This window comes from Podarcis tiliguerta (assembly GCF_965153285.1).
Source record: "Podarcis tiliguerta genome assembly, chromosome: 18".
NCBI lineage: Eukaryota > Metazoa > Chordata > Lepidosauria > Squamata > Lacertidae > Podarcis > Podarcis tiliguerta.
Window position 1 is genome coordinate 11179919 of NC_139551.1, and position 21833 is coordinate 11201751.

At 49.2% G+C, this 21833-nt stretch overlaps 1 protein-coding gene and 1 long non-coding RNA gene across 4 annotated transcripts in view; both read right to left on the reverse strand.

The window, feature by feature from the left end:
- Positions 1-64: 64 nt before the first annotated feature.
- Positions 65-21833, reverse strand: part of LOC310668667 — a 76202-nt gene continuing 54433 nt past the window's right edge. For all 3 annotated transcript variants that reach the window (XR_014506773.1, XR_014506774.1, XR_014506775.1), the window contains exon 2: positions 65-1283. This is a non-coding gene — a long non-coding RNA (uncharacterized lncRNA). The remainder of the gene's footprint in view (positions 1284-21833) is intronic.
- NCAN (neurocan) overlaps positions 65-21833 on the reverse strand; it is a 62324-nt gene continuing 40555 nt past the window's right edge. Inside the window, exons 8-15 of the mRNA XM_083421361.1 lie at positions 16217-17497; positions 12170-12286; positions 8915-9028; positions 7214-7372; positions 5747-5829; positions 5029-5173; positions 2769-2951; positions 65-2209 (exon numbers count right to left, since the gene is read on the reverse strand). Coding sequence (XP_083277487.1) covers positions 2070-2209; positions 2769-2951; positions 5029-5173; positions 5747-5829; positions 7214-7372; positions 8915-9028; positions 12170-12286; positions 16217-17497 — 2222 coding nt within the window. The 3' untranslated portion in view covers positions 65-2069. The remainder of the gene's footprint in view (positions 2210-2768; positions 2952-5028; positions 5174-5746; positions 5830-7213; positions 7373-8914; positions 9029-12169; positions 12287-16216; positions 17498-21833) is intronic.

Consider the following 21833-nt stretch of genomic DNA (forward strand, 5'->3'; position numbering starts at 1 on the left):
GCGCAAGGTTTCTGCAAGCTTCGACCCCGGAGCGAAAGGAAGAAAGACAGACAGTGGTCTTAGGAACTGTTAAAAAAATTTATTAAAATGTCCAGCAGTACAGAGACCGCAAAGGGATTCCTCCCCACACTTCTCCCCCCTTTTTTTTGCACACAGGGGGCGGGGGAGAGAATGCCACAGGCGGAGGGGGCATAGAAGGGGAAACACACAGAGGAATACCGGACACTGCAGTTAACAAGGAAACAGCAGAGATCAGGGATGCATCCGCCACACGCCCAGCACTCTTGTGCGTGCGCACACTCACACAAACACATTTCACCACCCACCCCCTTTCCAAATTTTTGCATGGAAGGCTGTTTTCTGTTGCAAACATGGGCACTCACTTCACATGTGGCGGAAGAGAGCGGCTTGGGGTCGCCTCCTGCCATCCCTGGAAATTGGACTCCTTGTACACAGTTGCAAACCCTCCAAGTGCTCCTATTTTCCAGGGACATTCCCAGATTTACAGAAGCCGTCCTGGTTTCTGATTTGATCACAGAATGTCCTGCTTTTCCTTGGGACGTCCCTATTTTCACTGGAGAAATGTTGGAGGGTCTGGAGTTCTGCGACTCCCAAGCCAATAAAATAAGTAACTATGCAACCTTTAGAAGACATCTGAAGAAAACCCTGGATAGGGAAGTAAGTTCATGTTTCACTTTTATTATGTTTCTATATCTGTTGGAAGTCACCCAGAGTGGCGGGAGCTAACCCAGTCAGATGGGCAGGGTAGAAATAATAAAATTATTATATAGAATAGGACGTCCCTCGTTCCATTGGAGAAATGTTGGAGGGTATGGAGGTGGAGCACAGCAGCACCTTGGAGTGTGTGGGTCGGTTTCAGGCCCCCCAAGTGGGTGGGCTGAGTGACACAGCACAGTTGCACCATGCTCTCTCTCACCTGCCCACCCTCCATGCCATCTCTGCAGGCTGCATTGAGCGAGGGCCGCATGGAATGAGACAGAGGGCCGTGAGCTACGATGTCAAGGAGCAGAGAAGCCCCCAGGGTGTCCTGTGCTAATGGAGCCCAGGCAGGGTTAAGAGTTGCACAAAGCACTTTCCATGTGGTTACCTGCCTGCCCACCCCCCCGAAACACACACACACACACACACACACACACACACACACACACACACTCCTCACAATTGTGACATTTGTGGAAATCATTTTCTGGTGGGGAAAAGAGGGTCACACCCAAAGGTCAAAACAGGAAAGACTCTGTAAACAAACAAACAAACAACAAAACCTGGGGGGGGGGTGTTGGGTAAATCTGGGCTCCATCCTGACCAACCCCTCTTCCTGTGCAGGCTATCAAAAGGAACTTTGATAGAGCACTTTGGTAGGCATGTTTGCAGCACCTCCTCTGCAACGGCCCTGACGACGGCCCTGTGAGGCAGGCTGATGGTTCTGATCCCCCTGCTGCTGCGGAGGGGCAAGTAGCAAGGAGGAAAGGGATAGTTCCCTGCAGGTGATTAGCTGGGGTAATAAAGGGCCTCTCCTTCTCCTCCTCCTCCTCCTCCTCCTCCTCTGAAGCCACCTGGAGAGGGAGGAGAGGCTTTCAGAAAGAGAAAGTGAGCTTGAGAGAAGCAGATGTCAGGGAAAGAGAGAGAAGTGGATGTAAAAAAGACCTGTGGATGAGAGAGGAAGAGGGAGAAAGAGGGAAAGATGCTGACAGACTGCCTTCAACAGAATAAAGGTTTGCACAGCGGAGCTGCCTCAGGTAGCCTGAACTCAAGAAAACCTGTTTTCTGCAACCCCTGCAGATCCTTAGAAAAGGTGCAAATCATCTTCTGGCATTGTAAACTTGCACACGACAGCCAGCCAGCCACCCCTGTGAGGAGAAGGCTGACAGAAGAGATTTATCCACAGGGGAAGGAAGACGTGGGGGCATCAACGATTCCCATCTTTTCCTCGCTCACACACGCGCGCAAACCCATTGCATCTGTGGGGGGGGGGGAGGAAGGTCAAGGGGGGGGGGAATGGGGCGGGGAAGCGGAATTGGGAGCTTGTGCTTTCTTTCCCAGGCCCGTCATTAAAAGTAGTTCCCGTCTTCCTCCGTCCAGTCCAGCTTTGGGCGCTGCTTGGAGTGTTTCCTGCGGTCCTTGCGGGATTTATGCTGGTGGTGCTTGTGGTGGCGGCGATGGTGGCGGCGGATTCGGTGGGAGCGTCTGGCTGGAAGGCGAAGGGGGCGGGAAAAGAGATTCAGTTGCTAAGCTTTGCTAGGTTGCACTCCTAATGCAAATCCTTCCCTCCTCCCCCGGCCCACCCTGGTCCATCTAAGTTTCTCTCCTTCCTGCAAAGTAAAGGAAGATGCCAACATGTTTTCTCTCCTGCTGCTGACAGAAACACAGGCCAAACAGCTCCCTCTCACCCTTCAGTCCTGATGGGACTTTATGGAGGACAAGAAGTAATGAGCAGTCTCTTCTGAGCAGGTCAAGTCAAGCTTGGGCAAAGCCCAAGAGCTTTATTAACTACAAACCCTGGAATTTGGGGTCCCCTCCAAAGCTTGTTTTGCACCATTTTGTGCCACAAACCCTGAGGTTCATACCAACCCGGGTTCCTGCATTGCAGCGGGTTGGACTGGATGACCCTCAGGGTCCCTTCCAACTCTACAATTCTAAGAGTCCCAAAATCCTCTGGTGATGGTGACCCTCAAACAAACCATGCTGAACACACAGCCTCAGGTCGGATGCGCGGTGGCCCCACCGGTGCCGCTTCCCTGGGGACTCACGTTTTGTGCAAACGATTCTGGGCCTGTCCCACGTCCCGTTGACGTGGCATTTGATGGTGGGCACGTGCCTCTGCAGGAAGCCTTCCTGGCACTGGTAGCGGACGGTGGCGTGGACGCTGTACTTCTCTCGCTTCTTGCCGATGGGGAAGGCGTTCTCCACCGCGGGGGGAGGACCACACAGCACTGGAGGGGAGAGTGCAAAAGGGCGGAGGAGGAGGAGGCCGTGAGAAATGCCCTTCCTTTCACTTTTAATTTGTATGCTGCCTTTCCACATTACTAGGCACAAGGCGGCTTACAAACCGAAGAAATAACAAAATCGAGAGAGGATATGTTCCTGTGGTTTGGTTTGTCAGGAACATAAGAAGAGACCTGCAGGATGAGGCCAAAGGTCTGTCTGGCCAATCACAGGCCTCCAGGAACCCATAAGCAGGGATAAAAGACACCAGACCTCTTTTGAGAGGCAGTGTGGTGTAGTGGTTAAAGTGTTGAGCCAGGACCAGGGAGGGATGAGGGTTGGAATCCCTGCTGAGTCTTGAGGCTCATGCTAGGTGACCCTGGGGGCTAGTTGCTGCCTCTCAGCCTAACCTAACTACTACTACTACTAAATAATATGCTGCCCATCCGACTGAGTTGCCTCAGCCACTCTGGGCAGTTTCCAGCAAAATATAAAAACAAAGTAAACCTTAAAACCTTCAGATGTCTTCTAAAAGTCAGGTGTCAAGGAGATAAAGATCTCCTTGACATCTGATGGGAGGACATTCCACAGGGAGGGAGCCACCACTGAGAAGGCCAGGATGAATGGCAGGGGTGGAGATGCTCCTTTGGGGACACAGTGTGTTGGGGGGGGGACAGCCCTCTGGCCTGTGGATTAGACCTTGGCGCTGGATATTTTGCCAGGAACAGATGCACTGATAATGATTTACCGCAACTGTTGAGAGTGAATTTCCGACCAATTATTATTTGCTGATATTCTGACAGTTAATTTTATTGTGCTATTATATTCTAACAGATTATTGAATACGTATTACTTTATTGGATATGCTACTGATATATATTTATTGTGGGTATATATGACTTATTTTAAAGTCATAGATAAGTAGATAGCAAATTTATCCTACCAATCCTACCACAAACATATCTGTGGAGAGCCTATAATGACTATTAACGCGCTAAGATACATACAAATGAAATGAAATTGCCAGCTCTCAGCCACCAACACCCCACAGAATCGGAAGCTTGTATTTCTTGGGTGAACAGCTTGTGGTTAATGCAATTTCTCAGATAAGGAATGGGGTGGGCCGGGGCTTCCACCCTCCTAACGGCTTCATTTCCGAACACATTAATAAAGAGGAAATTGAGGTTGTCTGGGGAGAGGGCTTGAAGAGGGAAATGTTTCACCGCTGATGTCTTCCGTGGGTCGGGAAGCAAGGCAAATTAAGATCCCAGAGGGCTTGATTATGTGAAACTCCGCTTTAATTCTCTGCATTACAAAAAAAATCAACAGCAGCAAATAGTCCCAAGACAGAAAAGGTGATGGGATTGCTCAGCTGGTTAGAGCACTGTGCTGATAATGTGAAGGTTGCAGGTTCGATCCCCATGCAGGACAGCTGCATATTCTTGCATTGCAGGAGGTTGGACTAGATGACCCTCAGGGTCCCTTCCAACTCCACAATTCAATGTTTCTACGCTTCTAATATTCTCATATCCTCATTCCTGACCATTGAGCAGCGCTGCCTGCTGGGGTGGAGGTTGGAGTGGGATGGAGCCAGAGACATGACAGGCAGGACAAAGAGTCAATAACAGACAGGGGCCAGGCAGAAGCAATCCTAGAGAGGCAGTGTTGCATAGTGGTTAGAGTGCCAGACTAGGAGTTGGAAGAGACCAGAGTTCAAATCCCGACCCTCTTTCGGCCACGAAGCTCATATGTGCCATTCCCTGCCTCGCAGCCTAACCAGTGTTCCCCAAACTTGGATCTCTGCCTGTTTTTGGACTACAATGCCCATCATCCTAGTGGGTCAGGGATGATGGGAATTGTAGTCTGAAAACAGCCGGAGACCCAAGTTTGGGAAACACTGGCCTAACCTACTTCGCAGGGTTGCTGTGGGTGTTAAATGAGTAGGGGAAGAACGTGATGCATTAGACCTGAGCTGCTTGGAGAAAAAACTGGAAACTTTGCCTTCCTCCCCTTACCTAATAAGAGACCGGGGGCGGGGCCTATCCACACGCCAATGGCCAATCAGGGAAAGGGGAGCGAGTTTACCTGTATCCTTTTTGCAGACGTAGGGCAGGTTGTAATTGCAAGGGACATCATTCCACTTCCCGGTCTCATGGGACACCAGCACCACGCAGTCCTCACCGCCAGCGAAAAAGTTGTCCGGCTGGTTCTGGCGCCAGTTCTCGTATTGCTAGCCAACAGCAGAGGGCGACAAGGAGTTAGAAGCAGACAGAACAGGGGGTTGGGCTGGAGGACCCTTTAGGTCTCTTCCAACTCTGTGATTCTCTAATTCTAGAATACAAAGCGGCACTCAGGGCGGGTGTCGCCGTCACCACCGGGTAGGAGCCAATCTCTCTGTTTCATTTTTGCTCGGCTTCTCTCTCTTTTTGTAAAATCTGAAGTGCCAGTTGCAAATTTAACAAGGAAAGGACAAAAGAGAAAGAGATAAAACAAAATGAAAGAGAATTTTGTGTGTTGTTTTTAAATAATAATAATGTAATGTAACCTTGGAACTCCCTGCCAATTGACACCAGGCAGCCGACTTGGCTGTACCCTTTTCAAGCAACTGCTAAAAACATGTTTGCTTAGCAAAGCCGAAATGCTGACATGTGTTTTAATCCTTTTTTTAAAAAAAAGCTTATGGTTGATTTTATTTTTTTCAAAGGTTTTAAATAGTTGCCTTTAACCAGTCCGTCCAGCTCAGTATTGCTCAGGGACCGCTGGTCCGGCTCCCCTGCCCTGTCCACCCACCCGCCGGGCTCACCAGTCCGGTGTTGTCTGTCCACTGGAAATCCTGCTCCACAATGCGGTCGTTCAGGCCAATCCATGTGTTCTCCTGTCCAAAGCCTGCGTGGAAAAGAAGGGGTGAGTGGACACGGGGAGCAGAGGAGGAGGAGATCACGGCTGCTACATATGACGGCTACTTTCCACACCTGTAGGGAGTCAGTCTCCAAAGTGCCACTGACTGGGAATTGCAAGAGGGGTGCAATTGCTGCTGTCGTGCTCAGGATCTATTCGGGGGGGGGGGGTCCCCATTGGGGTGAATCTGGCTGACGACCAGCGGCCGGCCTTCATTCTGGGGGTTCTGGAGCTTGACCTGCCATGGCGCACCTTTGCATCCAGCAACGAGGTCTAGGCAACTGCGAGGGCTGGGTGATATATCAGCCCAAACAGGTTTGAAGTCCATTTTGTGATACCAGTTCCGTAATCTTTGACCTGGCAATATATCACGAATCATGATGTGTGTCCAATGCAAAAAGCTACTTGTTGCTTACTGTCGTAACCATTGTTTTCTCAAACTTATCTTCTGCACCATGAAAATAATAAAAAAACAGTACTGAAAATAAAAAATCACGATGCGGGAAAAACCGTGAAGCCAGCCTACGCCACCTCTCAATAGTTCTGTGGCAGAGGCCTTGGGATCCAACTCTACGATTTTGTCATGATCCTGATGTTTGCTAGAGAGCAACGCAGCAGAGAAGGTCTGTTTCCTCACATGCCCTGCCTGTGAGATTCCCATTGGTACACTGCTTGGAGATTGATTGGTTGATTGATTGTTGAGTGATCCATTTTTTAAAAAAAGTAAATTGATTAAGCGATCTTAGAAATTTAGATTCTATGTGCTCTTAGGACATCAATTTAGGAAAGAGACCTAGCTGGGCACCATATAAGAGGGGCTGTAGATTTTGCTTCAAATAATTTCAATGGTAGAACAGTCTCTTTTCGATCTAAAGAATTTTTGTATAGCCAATGAGTTCCTCTGAGCATTGCTAGAAACATGGTCCCCATGCGCTTTTCTGCAATTGGTGTCCTTTGCTTTGATACTGGTCATTGACTGTAATAAAATGACTAGTACAGCGGTACCTCTGGTTGTGAATGGGATCCGTTCTGGAGCCCCGTTCGCAACATGAGCAGAACGCAACCCGTGTCTGCGCGTGTGTGGGTCACGATCCGCCACTTCTGCGCATGTGTGTAATGTCATTTTGAGCATCAGCGCATGCGCGAGCGGCGAAACCCAGAAGTAACCCTTTCCAGTACTTCTGGGTCGCCGCAAAATGCAACCTGAAAAGATTTAACCTGAAGCGAACATAACAAGGTATTACTGTACTTGATGAAGCGATTTATACATTCTTTTGAAAATAATTAAAGCAGGCTTTTATATGGGATTCTTCCCCCTGCCCGCCAGCCGTGGGGCACCTCCTTCTCTCCCACCCCTGGACTGCCAACCTACTATTGATGAAGTTGTGCTCCTCCCATGAATGGATGCTGGTCAGGTGACCCGACCGATGGCGGCAGTCCCTCTCGGCGTCCTCCCAGGAGCGTCGGTGGGCGAAGTAGCGGTAGCAGTGGCCCTGGAACTTGTTCCAGTTGTGCTCGCAGCCCTCCGTGTCTGAGCGGGAGAGAAAGGAGCGTGAGAATTGGCAGAGGAGCCCTGAGAGTTGACACTCGTCTAAGGCGAAGCATGGGCACCCTGTGGGAGATTAGCAATTGGCAATGCTACACCCTGTGGAGGAGGGAGCGTGGGAAGGGGGGGGGGGAAACTTCTTCTTCTTCTTCTTCTTTATTAAAATATGTATTATTATTAAATAAATTTAGCCGCGCTGATAAAAAGACAGTTGGAAAAATATATATTAACAAAGCTGTATTCGACGGATGAAAGTATGAGATGTTTCACATAATTGAGAATTGTGGACTCAGGGACAAAGAATTATGAAGCATTAAAATTGAGATGTGGAAAATATGGAAACAACGAGGAGAGGCACGACTAAGATGTGGAGATTCGCTTCAGAGATCCAGACTGTGGGGAGCTCCGAAAAATTAATAAATATATTTTGGACTATAATTTGGTCTTTTTTATTTTAGTTTTTTATTTTAATTGGAGTATTATGATTGGATATATTAACTGGATTTTTTTTATTGGAAAATCAATAAAAATGATTTTTAAAAAATATCAATTACATTTGACATTTGCAACAAATGTCAATTTCACCTCTTTATACTGTAGGCTGGCTTCTGATGCTCAAGGAAGGCGAGAAGCAGGGCAGGTGAGGGGGCGTGGCTTAGGGAGAAGGGGTGTGGCCTGTGGCCAGGAAGTATGGCCTGGAGGGAGGGGCTGGGGGCCATGTGCTTATCCTGAAAACAACATTTCTGCACCAAATGAAGTGAACAGTGAAGCTGGCGTGCGAAGCCCTTCCTATAATTTTGAAGGAAAATGTCACCGATCCACTTTAACTGCAATGCTCCGCAGCCAGCCATTTCTTAGGAAATGCAGGGGGTGTCGATTCCTTTATTGCCCTGTCTACTCAGAAGTAAGTCCCACTGTATTCAATAGAACTTACTCCCAGGTAACTGCGTCAAGACTGGGCAGCCTTACACTGCGACCCTAAGCATTTTTACACATAACCAAGTACCATTAAGATCAATAGGATTTACTGTCTCATCATTCTCACAGTTTCCAGTATTATTATTATTATTATTACTACTACTACTACTACTACTACTATTCTGCCTTTTTCCCTGAAAGGGCCCCAAGGCAGCCTGCCAAAATGTTATTTCATTCCATTTATCTGTCTTCCCTCGCACATTTTCCCTGTACAACGCAAGGGGACCAGTGTCGATGTGCACATGACGTCTATGTGTGCAGCAAGATCAGACCATAGCTGTCAACTTTTTCCTTTTTTTAAGGGAAATTCCCTTATTCCGAATAGGATTCCTCGCAAGAAAAGGGAAAATTTGACAGCTATGGATCAAACGAAGACAGGAGTGCCTGGCGTGCTCTGGTCCATGGGGTCACGAAGAGTCGGACACGACTGAACGACTAAACAACAACAACATGGATCAAACGCGGGAGAAGCTTCCTGTTGTAGAATAGGATGCCCCTATTTTCATGGAAGGGACGCTGGGGCACAGGGAAGGGTCTCCCCGCTCTCACCTCGGTCGCAGAGGCTGCCTCCGTAGCTGGGCAGGCAAAGGCAGACGAAGGAATTGATTTCATCAATGCAGGTCCCTCCGTTCTGGCAGGGGCTGGACAAGCAGTCGTCAATATCTGTATGGGAAGGAGGAAAGAGGAGACCAATATTGGAGGGGGGCTGGCCTTGAGAGAAGGGGCAGAGCCCCAGTGGCCATGCGTTTCTGGGTCCCACCTCTGGTCTAACTGCAACTTGAAAAACAAAGCTAAGGTCCTAGTCCTCATTATTGTGATTTTGAACAGCAACGCAGGGAGCTGCCTTCTACTGAGCGAGAGGGGGTGCAGCCTGTGAGGGCCACTCGGTGAGGCTGTGAGGGCCGCAATTGGGATCCTGGCCCTGAGGCACTCCACCCCTGATGTAAACCTCTGCCACCCTGAAGCTGCCTTTTGACTCTGACCATTGGTCCAGCCAGCCTGTGGCCATACAGATGGCCATCTGTCATGGATGCTTCAGTTTGGATTCCTGCATTGCAGGGGGGTGGCCTAGATGACCTCTGGAGTCCCTCCCAACTCTACAATTCTATGATTCTAAGACTCTAACAGATCCCACTGGTCTCGGGGAGAGGTCGCTTCCTATCTTCTTGACATAGAATTGTAGAGGGACAGCGAGGGTCATTGAGCCCAACCCCCTGCAAGGCAGAAATCTTTTGACCAACTGGGGCTCGAACCAGCTCGAGATTCAGAGTCTCATGCTCTGCTACCCCAGAGATCCTGTGAGCCTCAGCAGCCTGGCAGGAGGGGTGTGTGTGTGTGTGTGTGTGGCCCTCCACACCTCTCTATCTGGCCCTTGAGGCCTCTCCCAGGCCACCCCCCTGCGGTTGCCCCCTCCATGGACCGGGTTCCCTTTAGCCCTGGAAAGAGGCAGACCTCCTGGATAGTAGGGAATGAAATTAGTAGGAAAGATGTGAAACTGTTTAGATATGCAGTGACAGCAGCAAGAATTTTGATGGCCCAGAAATGGAAGCAGGAAGAAATGCCGACCAAGGAAGAATGGAGAATGAAATTGATGGAGTATGCAGAGATGGACAAACTGACTGGAAAAATAAGGAACTAACGCGATCAGAGATTTTCCGAGGACTGGAGTAAATTTACAGAATATATCAAAAATGAATGTGAGGAGCAACTAACGCTTGTTGGCTTCCAAGAAGCTTTGTGAAAAAGATTGATAGAAATGTTGCTTAAAAGAAAGGTTAAGACTAAGAGAGATAAAGTGCAATATAAATGTAAGAAATGTGAGATGTAGTGAGATTATGGAGAATTGTCAGATAGGCTGATGGAAGTCCAAAAGATGTTTTTGTTAAAGCAAATGTTAAATTTGGATAAAATACTTATTGGAAATTGAATAAAAATTATTTATAAAAAAAAAAAAGGGAAAGAGGCAGACCTCCTGCCCCTGTCTCGTGCGAAGTGTGTGAGCTCTCGCACGTCCGTCAGGTGTGCGTGGGTGGCCCTGGATGTGCTGGTGCATCAGAAAAGCGGCATTGTGAGAGCCTTAATTCTCCTCTTTGGATGCAGCTGGCTGCCTCCTGTCAAAGCTCAGATGGGCTCTGAGCTCAAAGCTGCTGCCCTTCAGATGCACAGCCTTTCTTGTGTTCACAGCCTCACACGGCATTTGATGAGGACATCAGGAGAGCCTGCAGGATCAGGCCAATGGCCCATCTGGTCCAGCAGCCTCTTCTCGCAGTGGTCAGTGAATTATCTGTCCTGAATTTTCCAGCATGCAGCTTCAAAATCATGGAATTATAGAATTGTTGGAAGGGGCCACGAGGGTCATCTAGCCCACCCCCCTGCTATGCAGGAATCTTCCACCCTGACGCCTTTTCCCTCTGAAGGGACACCCTCCCTCAGAGCGGACCCACCGAAATTTAGCAGCATCAGCTGGGTGTTGCCTGGAAGATGGTGCAAGTTGGTTTACTCCTGCTCCACAGGGTAGGACTCGAACCCAGGACTTCAAGTTACAAGAAAGGAGATTCTAGCTAAGCATCAGAAAAAACTTTCTGACAGTAAGAGCCCTTTGAGGAAGGGTATTCCTCAGGCGTACCGTTAAGCAGAGGTTGGAGGGCCACCTGTCAGGGATGCTTTAGCTGAGATTCCTGCACTGCAAAGGGTTGGACTAGATGACTCTTGGGGTCCCTTCCAGCCAGTACCAGATTTACATATAAGCTAAACAAGCTATAGCTTAGCTCCCCACTCTCTTTGCCCACCCCTAAAAAAAACTAAATGGAAAAAAAACCTGGATGTACATTTCCAAAATATAAAATAAAAAACAAATAAAATAAAACCTACATACAGAAAGAGTGTTTTGTGTTGTGTAGGCTCCTATTTGTTGTGTGCAAATGGCTTTAGATACCTATTAGGACCATAAATTATCACATAGCATATATTCAACACCAAAAACAGCGACAATTTGTTGTTGACAGAGGACAGCTGGACATATAAAGGGCCCCTTTACCTTCAGGAGCTGAGGGCCGCATCAATCCTAAATCTGGCCCTGATTCCAACTCTCCAATTCTATGATTTCTTTTGTACCCACTTATCCCTACTGAAAAGCCCTCTTTTATCCATCTTTTGAGAGAGATGGGTCTTTCCTCCAGTGGTTAGAAAGTTGTCAGCCCGCAGCACCCGAGTTTGCTATTAGAGGAAGGTGCCAATCACACACACAAACACACACGGTGGCTAAATGTGAGCAGATTTCGGGTTTGAGTCTCACATTGGGCAAAAGATTTCTGGGATGTGAAACACAAGAGCAGTCAAGTACAACCTTCCTAGAGTCAACATGTTTACACATGGGGAGGAATGTTTGTCCAGCCAGCAGGTCAACTTCCTGTTTCCTCCTGGGCTGGGACAGACTTCCTCTGCATGTGACTAGAGGTGGGCGTGGCCTCACCTGTGCAGGTAGCGACGAAAGCACAGGGCAGGGCAGCCATCTCTCTCTCTCTGTGACTACATGCATTGAAGAAGCAACATCTGCTTAGCCAAAGATGCTCTCTTGGCTTCCAGTCAAGAGAGGACAAAGGGATAGTTTCCAGGTGTATGTTACTTTTCTGAGCTAAGTCTGCCTTCTAGGATCCGATTCTGAACAGAATGTGAGTAAACTCCTGCATCCCTGAACATTCCCACAAGATTCATGCATTTCAGGGGGCTGGACCAGATGACCCTCCTGGTCCCCTTCCAGCTCTTCTATGATTCTAGATCCTCCCTCCCCTAGCACCCCTTCACCTATTTCGCAGTTCTCTCCCGTGAATCCCCGGGGGCAGCTGCAGGTGGAGAGGTTTCCGCTGGACTGGCAGGTGCCGCCATGCAAACAGGGGTCGTTGTCGCAGGGGTCAGTTTCAGCTGCAAGGGAGGGGAGGAAGAAGAGACAGGGAGGAAAGCAGTAAGATCAGACAATCCCAAATTCTGCGCCTCTGTAAAATTAGGATGCAAAAGGAGAAACATCTCTGCGTAATCTCGCTTTGCATAATCCACTCTGCTTCTGCTAATCGCCAAACAGGGGGGAAAGCTGCATATTATTACTCTGAACACTGAGATTCCGCATACGGAGCCCAGTATTCACCAGGCATTGTCTTTACAAGCAAAGCTTAAGGAGACTGGAATTTCTCAGTAGGATCATACGAAAGGCACTCTCCCAGTGTCCCTGTTTTCCAGGGAGTCCCTATTTCCATCTGAGAAGGGTTCGAAGCTATGGAGTTATGTGACCTCCGAACCAAGGAGCTGAGTTAACTAAACAACCTTTCAAAGACACCTGAAAGCAGCCCTGGATAGGGAAGTTTTTAATGTTTGCTTTTTAATGTTTTTATATATACTGGAAGCTGCGCAGAGTGGGGTAGGGTACACAGGCAGGGTATATTATTATTATTATTATTATTATTATTATTATTATTATTAACATCCTTTTTTTTCATTGGAGGCATGTTGGAGGGTATGCCATTAGCCTGACCTGGCAGACTCTTCTTAGGTCTGTAAATCAGCCGGTCATAATGACCCGTTCTAACGAGGCAGCTTGCACCGTTTAATCCCCATTTAACGATTTCCACACTCCTCGCTTGGCTCGGAAATCGTGGGACTCAGCCAATAAATCAGGGGTCCTGGAAGCCGACCGAGAGTCCCCGGCATCTCCCCTTGTGCTGGAAACATGTTCGGGGGGCCCAAGACGGGTCTCCCCTCCCTCCTACAATTGGCGAGGCCCCTCTTTCAAACGGTCTCCGGGGAAACAGGTCAGCAATCCTCTTTTTCAACAAAGCTGGAGAGGAGGACCCGTGTGGGTGTTTGTGCGGTTGGCAGGAATCGCAGGCGTCGTGATCACCTCTCAGAAGCTAAGGCTGCGTGTTGAAAGCACCTTTCATCTTCCGAGTGGCACTTAAACAGCTGGAGAGACCAGGCTCCCTCTCTGCACATTCCAGCACAAGAAATAACCATTAAAAAGCCATCTGCGCAGGAGCCGCACTCTTATCTGAAGAAGATGCCTTCAGTAGAGCCAGCCTATCGATTCCCAGGCAGCCCACAGTGGGGGCGAGGGGGCACCTTTTCATGCCTGGGCACCACATTCTCTCCAGGCTCCCAGGATCTTTCCCAGCACAATCCAAAGTGTTGGTGCTGACATTTGAAGCCTTCAACAGCCTCGGCCCTGTAGGCCTGAAGGAGCGTCTCCACCCCCATCGTTCAGCCCGGACACTGAGGTCCATCTCCGAGGGCCTTCTGGCCGTTCCCTCACTGCAAGAAGTGAAGCTACCGGGAACCAGGCAGAGGGCCTTCTCGGTGGTGGCGCCCTCCCTATGGAATGCCCTCCCATCAGATGTCAAGGAAATAAGCAACTTTCTGACTTTTAGAAGACATCAGAAGGCAGCCCTGTATTGGGAAGGGTTTGAGGTTTTATTATGCTTTTGCATATGCTGGAAGCCAACCAGTCAGCAATGCTTCTTCAGCCCTGTTTCTGGAAACTGTAGGAGGAGAGAAGAGAGAGGACTCCTGTCCTCAGATCCTGATTCCCACAGGCATCTGGTCAGTCACTGAGAGAACAGGAAGCTGGACTAAATGAGCCACTGGCCTCGTCTAGCTCATTCTTCTCTTCTTATGTGATGAATGCAGCAGGGGCTCTGCCACTCAGCTACAGCCATTTCCTTCAAAAATAAATCAAGATTCCAGCCCTCATTGTTCTGAATCACAGGCTGTGTGCTCTTGTGCTCAGGCCCTGCTTGGGGATTTCCTGTGAGGACAGGATGCCACTGGCCTGATCCATACTTTCCAACATTTTCCCGATGAAAATCAGGGAAATTGTATTCCATGCCTTCCAACATTTTTCTGATGGCAATAAGGATGTCCGAAGGGACGTGGATGGCTCTGTGGGTTAAACCACAGAGCCTAGGACTTGCCGATCAGAAGGTCGGTGGTTCGAATCCCCGTGATGGGGTGAGCCCCCATTGCTCTGTTCCAGCTCCTGCCAACCTAGCAGTTCGAAAGCACCTCAAAGTGCAAGTAGATAAATAGGTACCGCTCTGGTGGGAAGGTAAACGGCGTTTCTGTGCGCTGCTCTGGTTCGCCAGAAGCGGCTTAGTCCTGCTGGCCACATGACCCAGAAGCTGGACGCCGGCTCTCTCAGCCAATAAAGCGAGATGAGTGCCGCAACCCCAGAGTCGGCCACGACTGGACCTAATGGGGTCTCTTTACCTTTAAGGAAAAAGAGGCCCCTCCAGAATCAGAAAGCAGGACACCTTCTGTAAATCTGGGACTGTCCCTGGGAGAGAGGGGCACTTGGAGGGTCTGGGATCCAGTAGGGCTCTCCTCATGTTCTCACATTAATAATTCTCCTTTGCTGTTACTGAACTTTGTCTGTGTCTCTGGGTGCGCCAGTGTGCTGAGGATATAATTTTCGCTGGAGATATTATTTTTCCACGTCCATTTGTAGCCCTGGGAGCACTGTTTAATATTAACTCGGTTGGTTTTTAAATTCCTGCCTCTGTGTTCTTCCCCCACCCCTCCAAAAGTCTATTTGCTTTCCCCATTCCTTCGCGAAAGACTTCAAAGGCTGCGCAGCAAAGCCTTTGCCGCCAGGACTCTTCCACGCCGACTAGTCTGATGAGCGAAGGCGAGTGATGAATATTGGATTGGAAGCTTCCCTGAGGGGTGTGTGGAGAGCGTGGGGTGGCAGGAAGGGAGGAAATAAAGAAATCAAAGGTGGTTCCTGACAGCCCATACAGACCCTCCAAGTGCCCCCATTTTCCAGGGACAGTCCTGGACTTACAGAAGCCGCCCCTCTTTCTGATTTGAAAAGGTCCCGCTTTTCCTTAGGACGACCCTAGTTTCATCCAAGAAATGTTGGCGGGTCTGGAGTTATGTGACCCCCGAGCCAAGGAGGTAAGTAACTAGACAACCTTTAGGAGACATCTGAAGGCAGCCCTGCATAGGGAAGTTTTTAAATGTTTAATGTTTTGTTATGTTTTTATATACGTTGGAAGCTGCCCAGAGTGGCTGGGGCAACCCAGTCAGATGGACAGGGTATAAATAATAAAATTATTGCGATTATTATTATAGAATAGAATGTCCGTATTTTCATTGGAGAAATGTTGGAGAAATGTTCTCCCCCCCCCCCACTCCATCTCGTCCTCACAACAGCCCTGTGAGGTAGGTTTGGAAGAGCAGCAGCAACTGGCTCTCAGGGTTACTCAGGGGGCTTCTTGGCTGGGCAGGGACTTGAACCCGGGTCTCTCCCAGGTCTAACCACTACTGCACATTACTGTCTTTTATGTGAACTGCTTGGGGGTTTTGCAGGGGGTTGGACTAGATGACCCTTGTGGCCCCACCCATCACTATGATTCTATGATATTTGCCAGGCTTAAAAAGGTAAAGGGACCCCTCCCTGACCGTTAGGGTCCAGTCGGGTCCGACTCTGAGGTTGCGGCGCTCATCTTGCTTTATTGGCCGAGGGAGCCGGCATACAGCTTCCAGGTCATGTGGCCAGCAGGACTAAGCCACTTCTGGCGAATTAGAGCAGCGCACGGAAACGCTGTTTAGCTTCCCGCCAGAGTGGTACCTATTTATCTACTTGCACTCTGATGTGCTTTCGAACTGCTAGGTTGGCAGGAGCAGGGACCGAGCAACGGAAGCTCACCCCATCGCGGGGATTCGAACCGCCGACCTTCTGAGCAGCAAGCCCAAGTCTCAGTGGTTTAGACCACAGCGCCACCCGTGTGCCAGGCTTACCAGCTTTCAAAAGCCCCAGCACCTCCCTCACCTGCCCAAATGTTTTCTGGGTAGCAAGAAACTCACCAAGCACGGTGGCATTGACCTCCCCGATCCACGCCAGGCCCTCCACCTCCTTGGCCGCAGACACGTCGCCTTCTTTCTCCTCTCCACTCCCGCCATCAGACTCCATCGGAAGGATCTGCCCCGGGACAGTGGGGAGGTAGCTCTCGCTCTCTTTCCCAGTTATCACGCCATCGCTGGGATAAACAGGCAGCTCAGAGGTGTCGAAATTGTGGCGCGCAGGTTCTGATGTGCTCCAGGGAGGTGAGGGAGACTCAGGCGTCCCCCGAGATGTCAAGTCCTCGCCGTCTTCTGATCCTTTCGGCAGGAACCCAGGAGGGATCAAATCACGGGTTGTACTGTGGCTGGGAGTTCCAGTGGTGCCTTTGCCTTGCTGGGGGCCAGAGCTACTCCCTACCAAGCTGACGGCTTCTGGGACTGGGGACCGGCCTGCCACGCTGTCATCAAAGTGACCACTCATGCTCGGAGTTATGACCTCCCAGCGGTCTTCCGCTTTGGATAGATTGAGGACCTCCGTGACGGCAGGTCCGTCCACCAGCCCTGAGCTCGCCCTCCCTTTGATTTCCATTGTGGTGGCTTCCTCGCCCCCCACCGCCCCCCAAGCATCAGCCTCCCCGGAAATCAGCCGCGCCACTAGCGGGTAGTCATTGGCGGCCATTGGGGAAGGGATGTCCTCTGCCGAGAGGGTGACGGCTTCTTCTCCTCTCAGCTCAGCCAGTGCCACCTCCGGACGCTGGGTGGTTTCATGCAAGATGGGGTCTTCTCCTGCTGTGCCTTCCTGTCTCTCCGCTCGTTCTGGAACCACCCTGGGCAAGTGTTGCTGAGCTTCCTCCAAGCCAGGGAGCTCCTCCGCAAAACTCACAGCCCTGGCATGGCTTTCTCGGAAGTCGTAATCAGACTCTCCACTCGCCTCATTGGCCTGGGACTCATTCTTCAGAGGAGCGGTTGGCGTGACATCGCCGTTTCCAGAGAAGATCTCCTCGTTCTCCCCAGGCTGAGTGATCCCTTGAGGGTAGTCTCCCCGGATGCTGGTACCCATGAGAGAGCCTTCCAGAGCATCGTCTGTTGTCATGGCAACTGCCTCCAGACGGTGCAATGGCCCGTTGGGTGTGGCTGGCGAGGATGCATCAGGGTGCTCATTATGAGTTGGCCGGTCCTGGCTCTCTGGCACAGAGGCTTCCTCGTGTCCCTGGGTGGTCTTTTCAGCACTGGGGTCCTCCAGGAAGTCCGAGGCGGGGGAGAAGGTCATTTCTGGGTGGCCTCGATGCTCAGGTGGTGCTAGCCCTGCGAGCAAAGAGAAGGGATAGAAGTTTATAAAATTATGCATTGATAGAGGAAAGCTAAGGGTTTCTGGGAAATGATATACAATGAATTGAAAAAGATCTTTAAATTGACCATTCCCGAAAAACCCCAAAGCCTTTTTATTGGGGATAATAGAACGGAGGTTCGCAAAAAGCTGACCAACCTTTTTATGTATGCGACAACTGCAGCTAGAACTTTACATGCACAGAAATGGAAAGGCGAAGAGATTCCAACTAAGGAAGAATGATTTATAAAACTGGTGGACTGTGCAGAAATGGTGAAACCGACTGCTAAAATAAAAGAACAAAAGGATGATATTTTCATAGAAGAATGAAGGCCATTGGTGGACTACCTATCAAATTATCTTCCTTATATGAAATCATATGCAGGATTTGGCATATGAGCAATGGAAAAATAGAGAATGGATTTGGGGGGCTTAGAAAATAAATGCAGGTGTGTTCTAATGCAGCTGTTAAGGGGGAATAAAAAAACTAGGGAAGGAGGGGTGGGAAGTCAAGAAGAAAATGTGCAGCAAAAAACCACAATATATGTGATTGCAGTTATGTAATAATTTGGAAGATTTAATTAAAAAATTATAAAAAAGAGGAAAGTTTTCCTCTATCTCTCATAACACTAGAACCTCAATGAATGAGGCTGAATGTTTGGACCCCATCAGTGAGGCTGAGAGGGGCTCTTTTTCTGGGCAGCCCAGGACCTCCAGACACACTGCCCCGGGGAGGTTTGACTTCACCCCTGGAGGCACACTCCATTGTCTCTCAAGAAATGGATGCCAGCAACAGCAGTGTATTATGTCTATTATTATTATTATTAAATTATGTCCTTAATGTTTCACACCACCATGGGATCTTTGGATAAAGGGTGGTATATAAATTGAATAAATAAATAAATTCTTAAGACATATGCATAATTAAAAAAAGGAGAATAAATAGAACACACCAAATTTCCCCCACTGAATATGGCCTCTTCCTTTTTGACCTTCTCTGCTCCCCCCTGCCACACGCCAGCCACCCGTTTGTCCGTGGTACAGTCACAAAAGGCTCCCGCCACGATTGATGCAAGGGAGCGTTCTGGAGTGGTTGCCGTGGCAACTGCCTCCTCATTAGCAGGCTGCTCCTGGCTGCTGAGGTCCTCTTCTGCTCCAGGGGGCGGGGGATTAAGAGATAGCATCCTTAGAGGGAGTTTTTTTGCTTGTTGTTCCTATGCACCACAGGTGCAGGTGATGGAGCCCTCAGACCCAGGGGTCCAACGCGGCCCTCCAATTCTCTCTTTTGGGCTCACACACCCTGCCGGCCTTGCTTTGCAGCTTCAGACCACCCCCCCCTCCAAGTGCCCCTATTTTCTGGATTGCCCAGAGTAGCTGGGGCAGCCCAGTCAGTGGGTGGGGTATTTATTATTATTATTATTATTATTATTATTATTATTATTATTATGGAATAGAACAGGGATCAGCAACCTTTTTCAGCAGGGAGCCGGTCCACTGTCCCTCAGACCTTGTGGAGGGCCGGACTATATTTTGAAAAAAAAATATGAACAAATTCCTATGCCCCACAAATAACCCAGAGATGAAATAATAAAAGCACACATTCTACTCATGTAAAAACACCAGGCAGGCCCCACAAATAACCCAGAGATGCATTTTAAATAAAAGGACACATTCTACTCATGTAAAAGCACGCTGATTCCTGGACCGTCTGCGGGCCGGATTGAGAATAGAATGTCCCTCTTTTCATCAGAGAAATTGGGGGGGGGGGGGCGGTTATGCAGCTGCCCTGACAGCTTCTGCCTTACTGGGTAAGTGTCCTCAAACTCTGATGATGCCTTTTGCTCGTGAACAGAGAAGTGTGTGTGTGTGTGTGTGTGTGTGCATGGCTGAAACAGTTACCAAAAAAAAAAAAAAAAGTCTGATTGTTGCACGGCTGGAATCAAATAATCCTAGAGTTGGCAAGTCCCCTGATGTTCATCTAGTCCCCCAGCAAAAGCGGCCGACTTCACAAAGGTAAAAATGAGCCCCCAGTTGCCAAGCCTGCTTCTTATGCCTCTGGCTCCTCCATCAATCACCTGGCCCTCAGAAGGTTTCGGAGAAAGAGAGAGCAGCAGCCTCTGGAGTGGAAACACTTCTGCTGAATGGTGGGAGATAAGCCCTATGGAACCTCCTTCCACAGTATGGCCACCAACAGCTTTAAAAGAGGGTTAAAACAATTCCTGGAGGAGAGGGCCTGATGGCTAGACTCCACCTCCACAGCTGCAGGCAGAAATGTTTCCGAAGTCCCAGTTGCGGAAACTGAAGGGGTGGGAGAGAGTCTTGTGCTGGGTCCTGCTGGGGGGGGGGGCTTCCCATTTGGGATATCTGGCTGGACAGGATGCTGCACTAGATAAGTCTCCTTTGCAGATGTGTCTCACCCCTTTTTCAAGCCACCAATAACAATAATCAGTTCTGAAACAATCACACAGGCAGCTGGAGCAATATCCCCTCCTGCATGCAGCTTGCCCAGCAAAGGACTTGAATCCAGGGAATCTTTCATACCCCTGACTTGGAAGGGCTGTAAAACCTCCTGGCTGGAGCTGTGTTTGGAGACAGACAACCTCACTGGTCTCTAAGGTGCTACTGAACAATTTTTTATTTTTAAAATTCATTTCGACTGCATCAGACCACCTACATATGCGAATCTAGAATCATTGCAAGGTGTGAGATTTTCCTGAATGCTCCCTGCTTGATTTCTCTTTCCCTTTCTGATCCTAGAGAATTTCGCCCTTCTCACCTAGACCATTTCCCACACATCTTGACTTCCCACCCTGACTTCTCGCCGCCTGGCTACCTTCTCTTAATTTGAGTGCCATCGCCTGGGACAATCTGGCAAATTCTCCACATAACCCTGAGTGTCAAAATTATGCATATTTGCAAAATAACTCCGCCTGCAGAGACCACACACACATACACATACGCTTCCTCCTTAATTGGCTTTAAGGCTTTTTTTCTGAGCGGAAATTATGCATAAGTGCATCCCATCAAGATGCAAACATGCTCTAATTGGCATAGAATGCCCACTTTGTGCCTGTGGATTGCGGGCGTTTTGAAGGTGATGGCAGGTCTTTTGGGGAGGGGGGAGAGAGAGAGGGAGGAGGAAATGACAGGCCCAGCACTGGGAGCTTCTGGGGTGATAAAGGGTAGGCAGAGGGCAAGGCGGATGAAGGGGAGTCTTGACTATTATGGGATGCCTCCGCAGAAGCTAATAACATTTCAGCCCTGCGAAATTGAACATGGGGGATTCATCAGGTGGACGTATTATGAGCAGTCTTCCTGAATTACTATAAATGAGCGCAGTGCCACAAATGTTTCGTTTAAGGATGTCAGAAGAGCCCCGCAGTGGCAGGATAAGGCCAGTAGCCCACCCAGCTGTAGAATCATAGAATTGTTGAGTTGGAAGGGACACTGAGGGTCACCCCGGAAATGATCTCTTTCAGCTTCTGCCTTCTGGAAGAAGGTCCAGGGTTATAAAGACCAGGACCAGCCGCCTGAGAAACAGTTTCTATCCAAATGCAATTTTGGTTTTAAACGCAGTGTAAGGTAGTCTCTGTGGGAGTATATTGTATTTAATTACGGGGTACCAGAGTTTTTAATGGGTTAACCAGGGTGGGACAGCTGGGATAGCAGGCTTGTTGGTTTTGGAATGTCTAATGTAGATTTTTCAATTTCCTTGTTCTGTATGGGACAATGACAATAAAGATTAACGTATCGTATCCATGCAGGAATCTCAGCTAAAGCGTCCATGACAGGCGGCCTTCCAACGTCTAGCATCCTGTCCTCATGGTGGCTGACCAGTTGCCCCAAAGGGAAGCCCACAAATAGGATGTGAGAGCAAATAGTCTTCACCCATTCTTGTTCTCCACTGCTCTGCGGTAGACCAGCTCTGCCCATGGAGGCTCCATTTAGGAATCGTAAGAAACTAAGAAGAGCCCTGCAGCCAAAGGGGGCTCATCTGTGGTGTAGTGGTTAAGAGTGGTGGACTCATAATCTGGTGAACCGGGTTCGAGTCTCTGCTCCTCCACCTGCAGCTGCTGGGTGACCTTGGGCTAGTCACATTTCTCTGAAGTCTCTCAGCCCCACTCACCTCACAGAGTGTTTGTTGTGGGGAGGAAGGGAAAGGAGAATGTTAGCCGCTTTGAGACTCCTTAAAGGGAGTGAAAGGCGGGATATCAAATCCAAACTCTTCTTCTTCTTATTCTTCATCTAGTCCAGCATCCTGTTATCATAGCAGCCACCAAATGCTCCAGTAGGAAATCCCCCAGGACCCAGCAC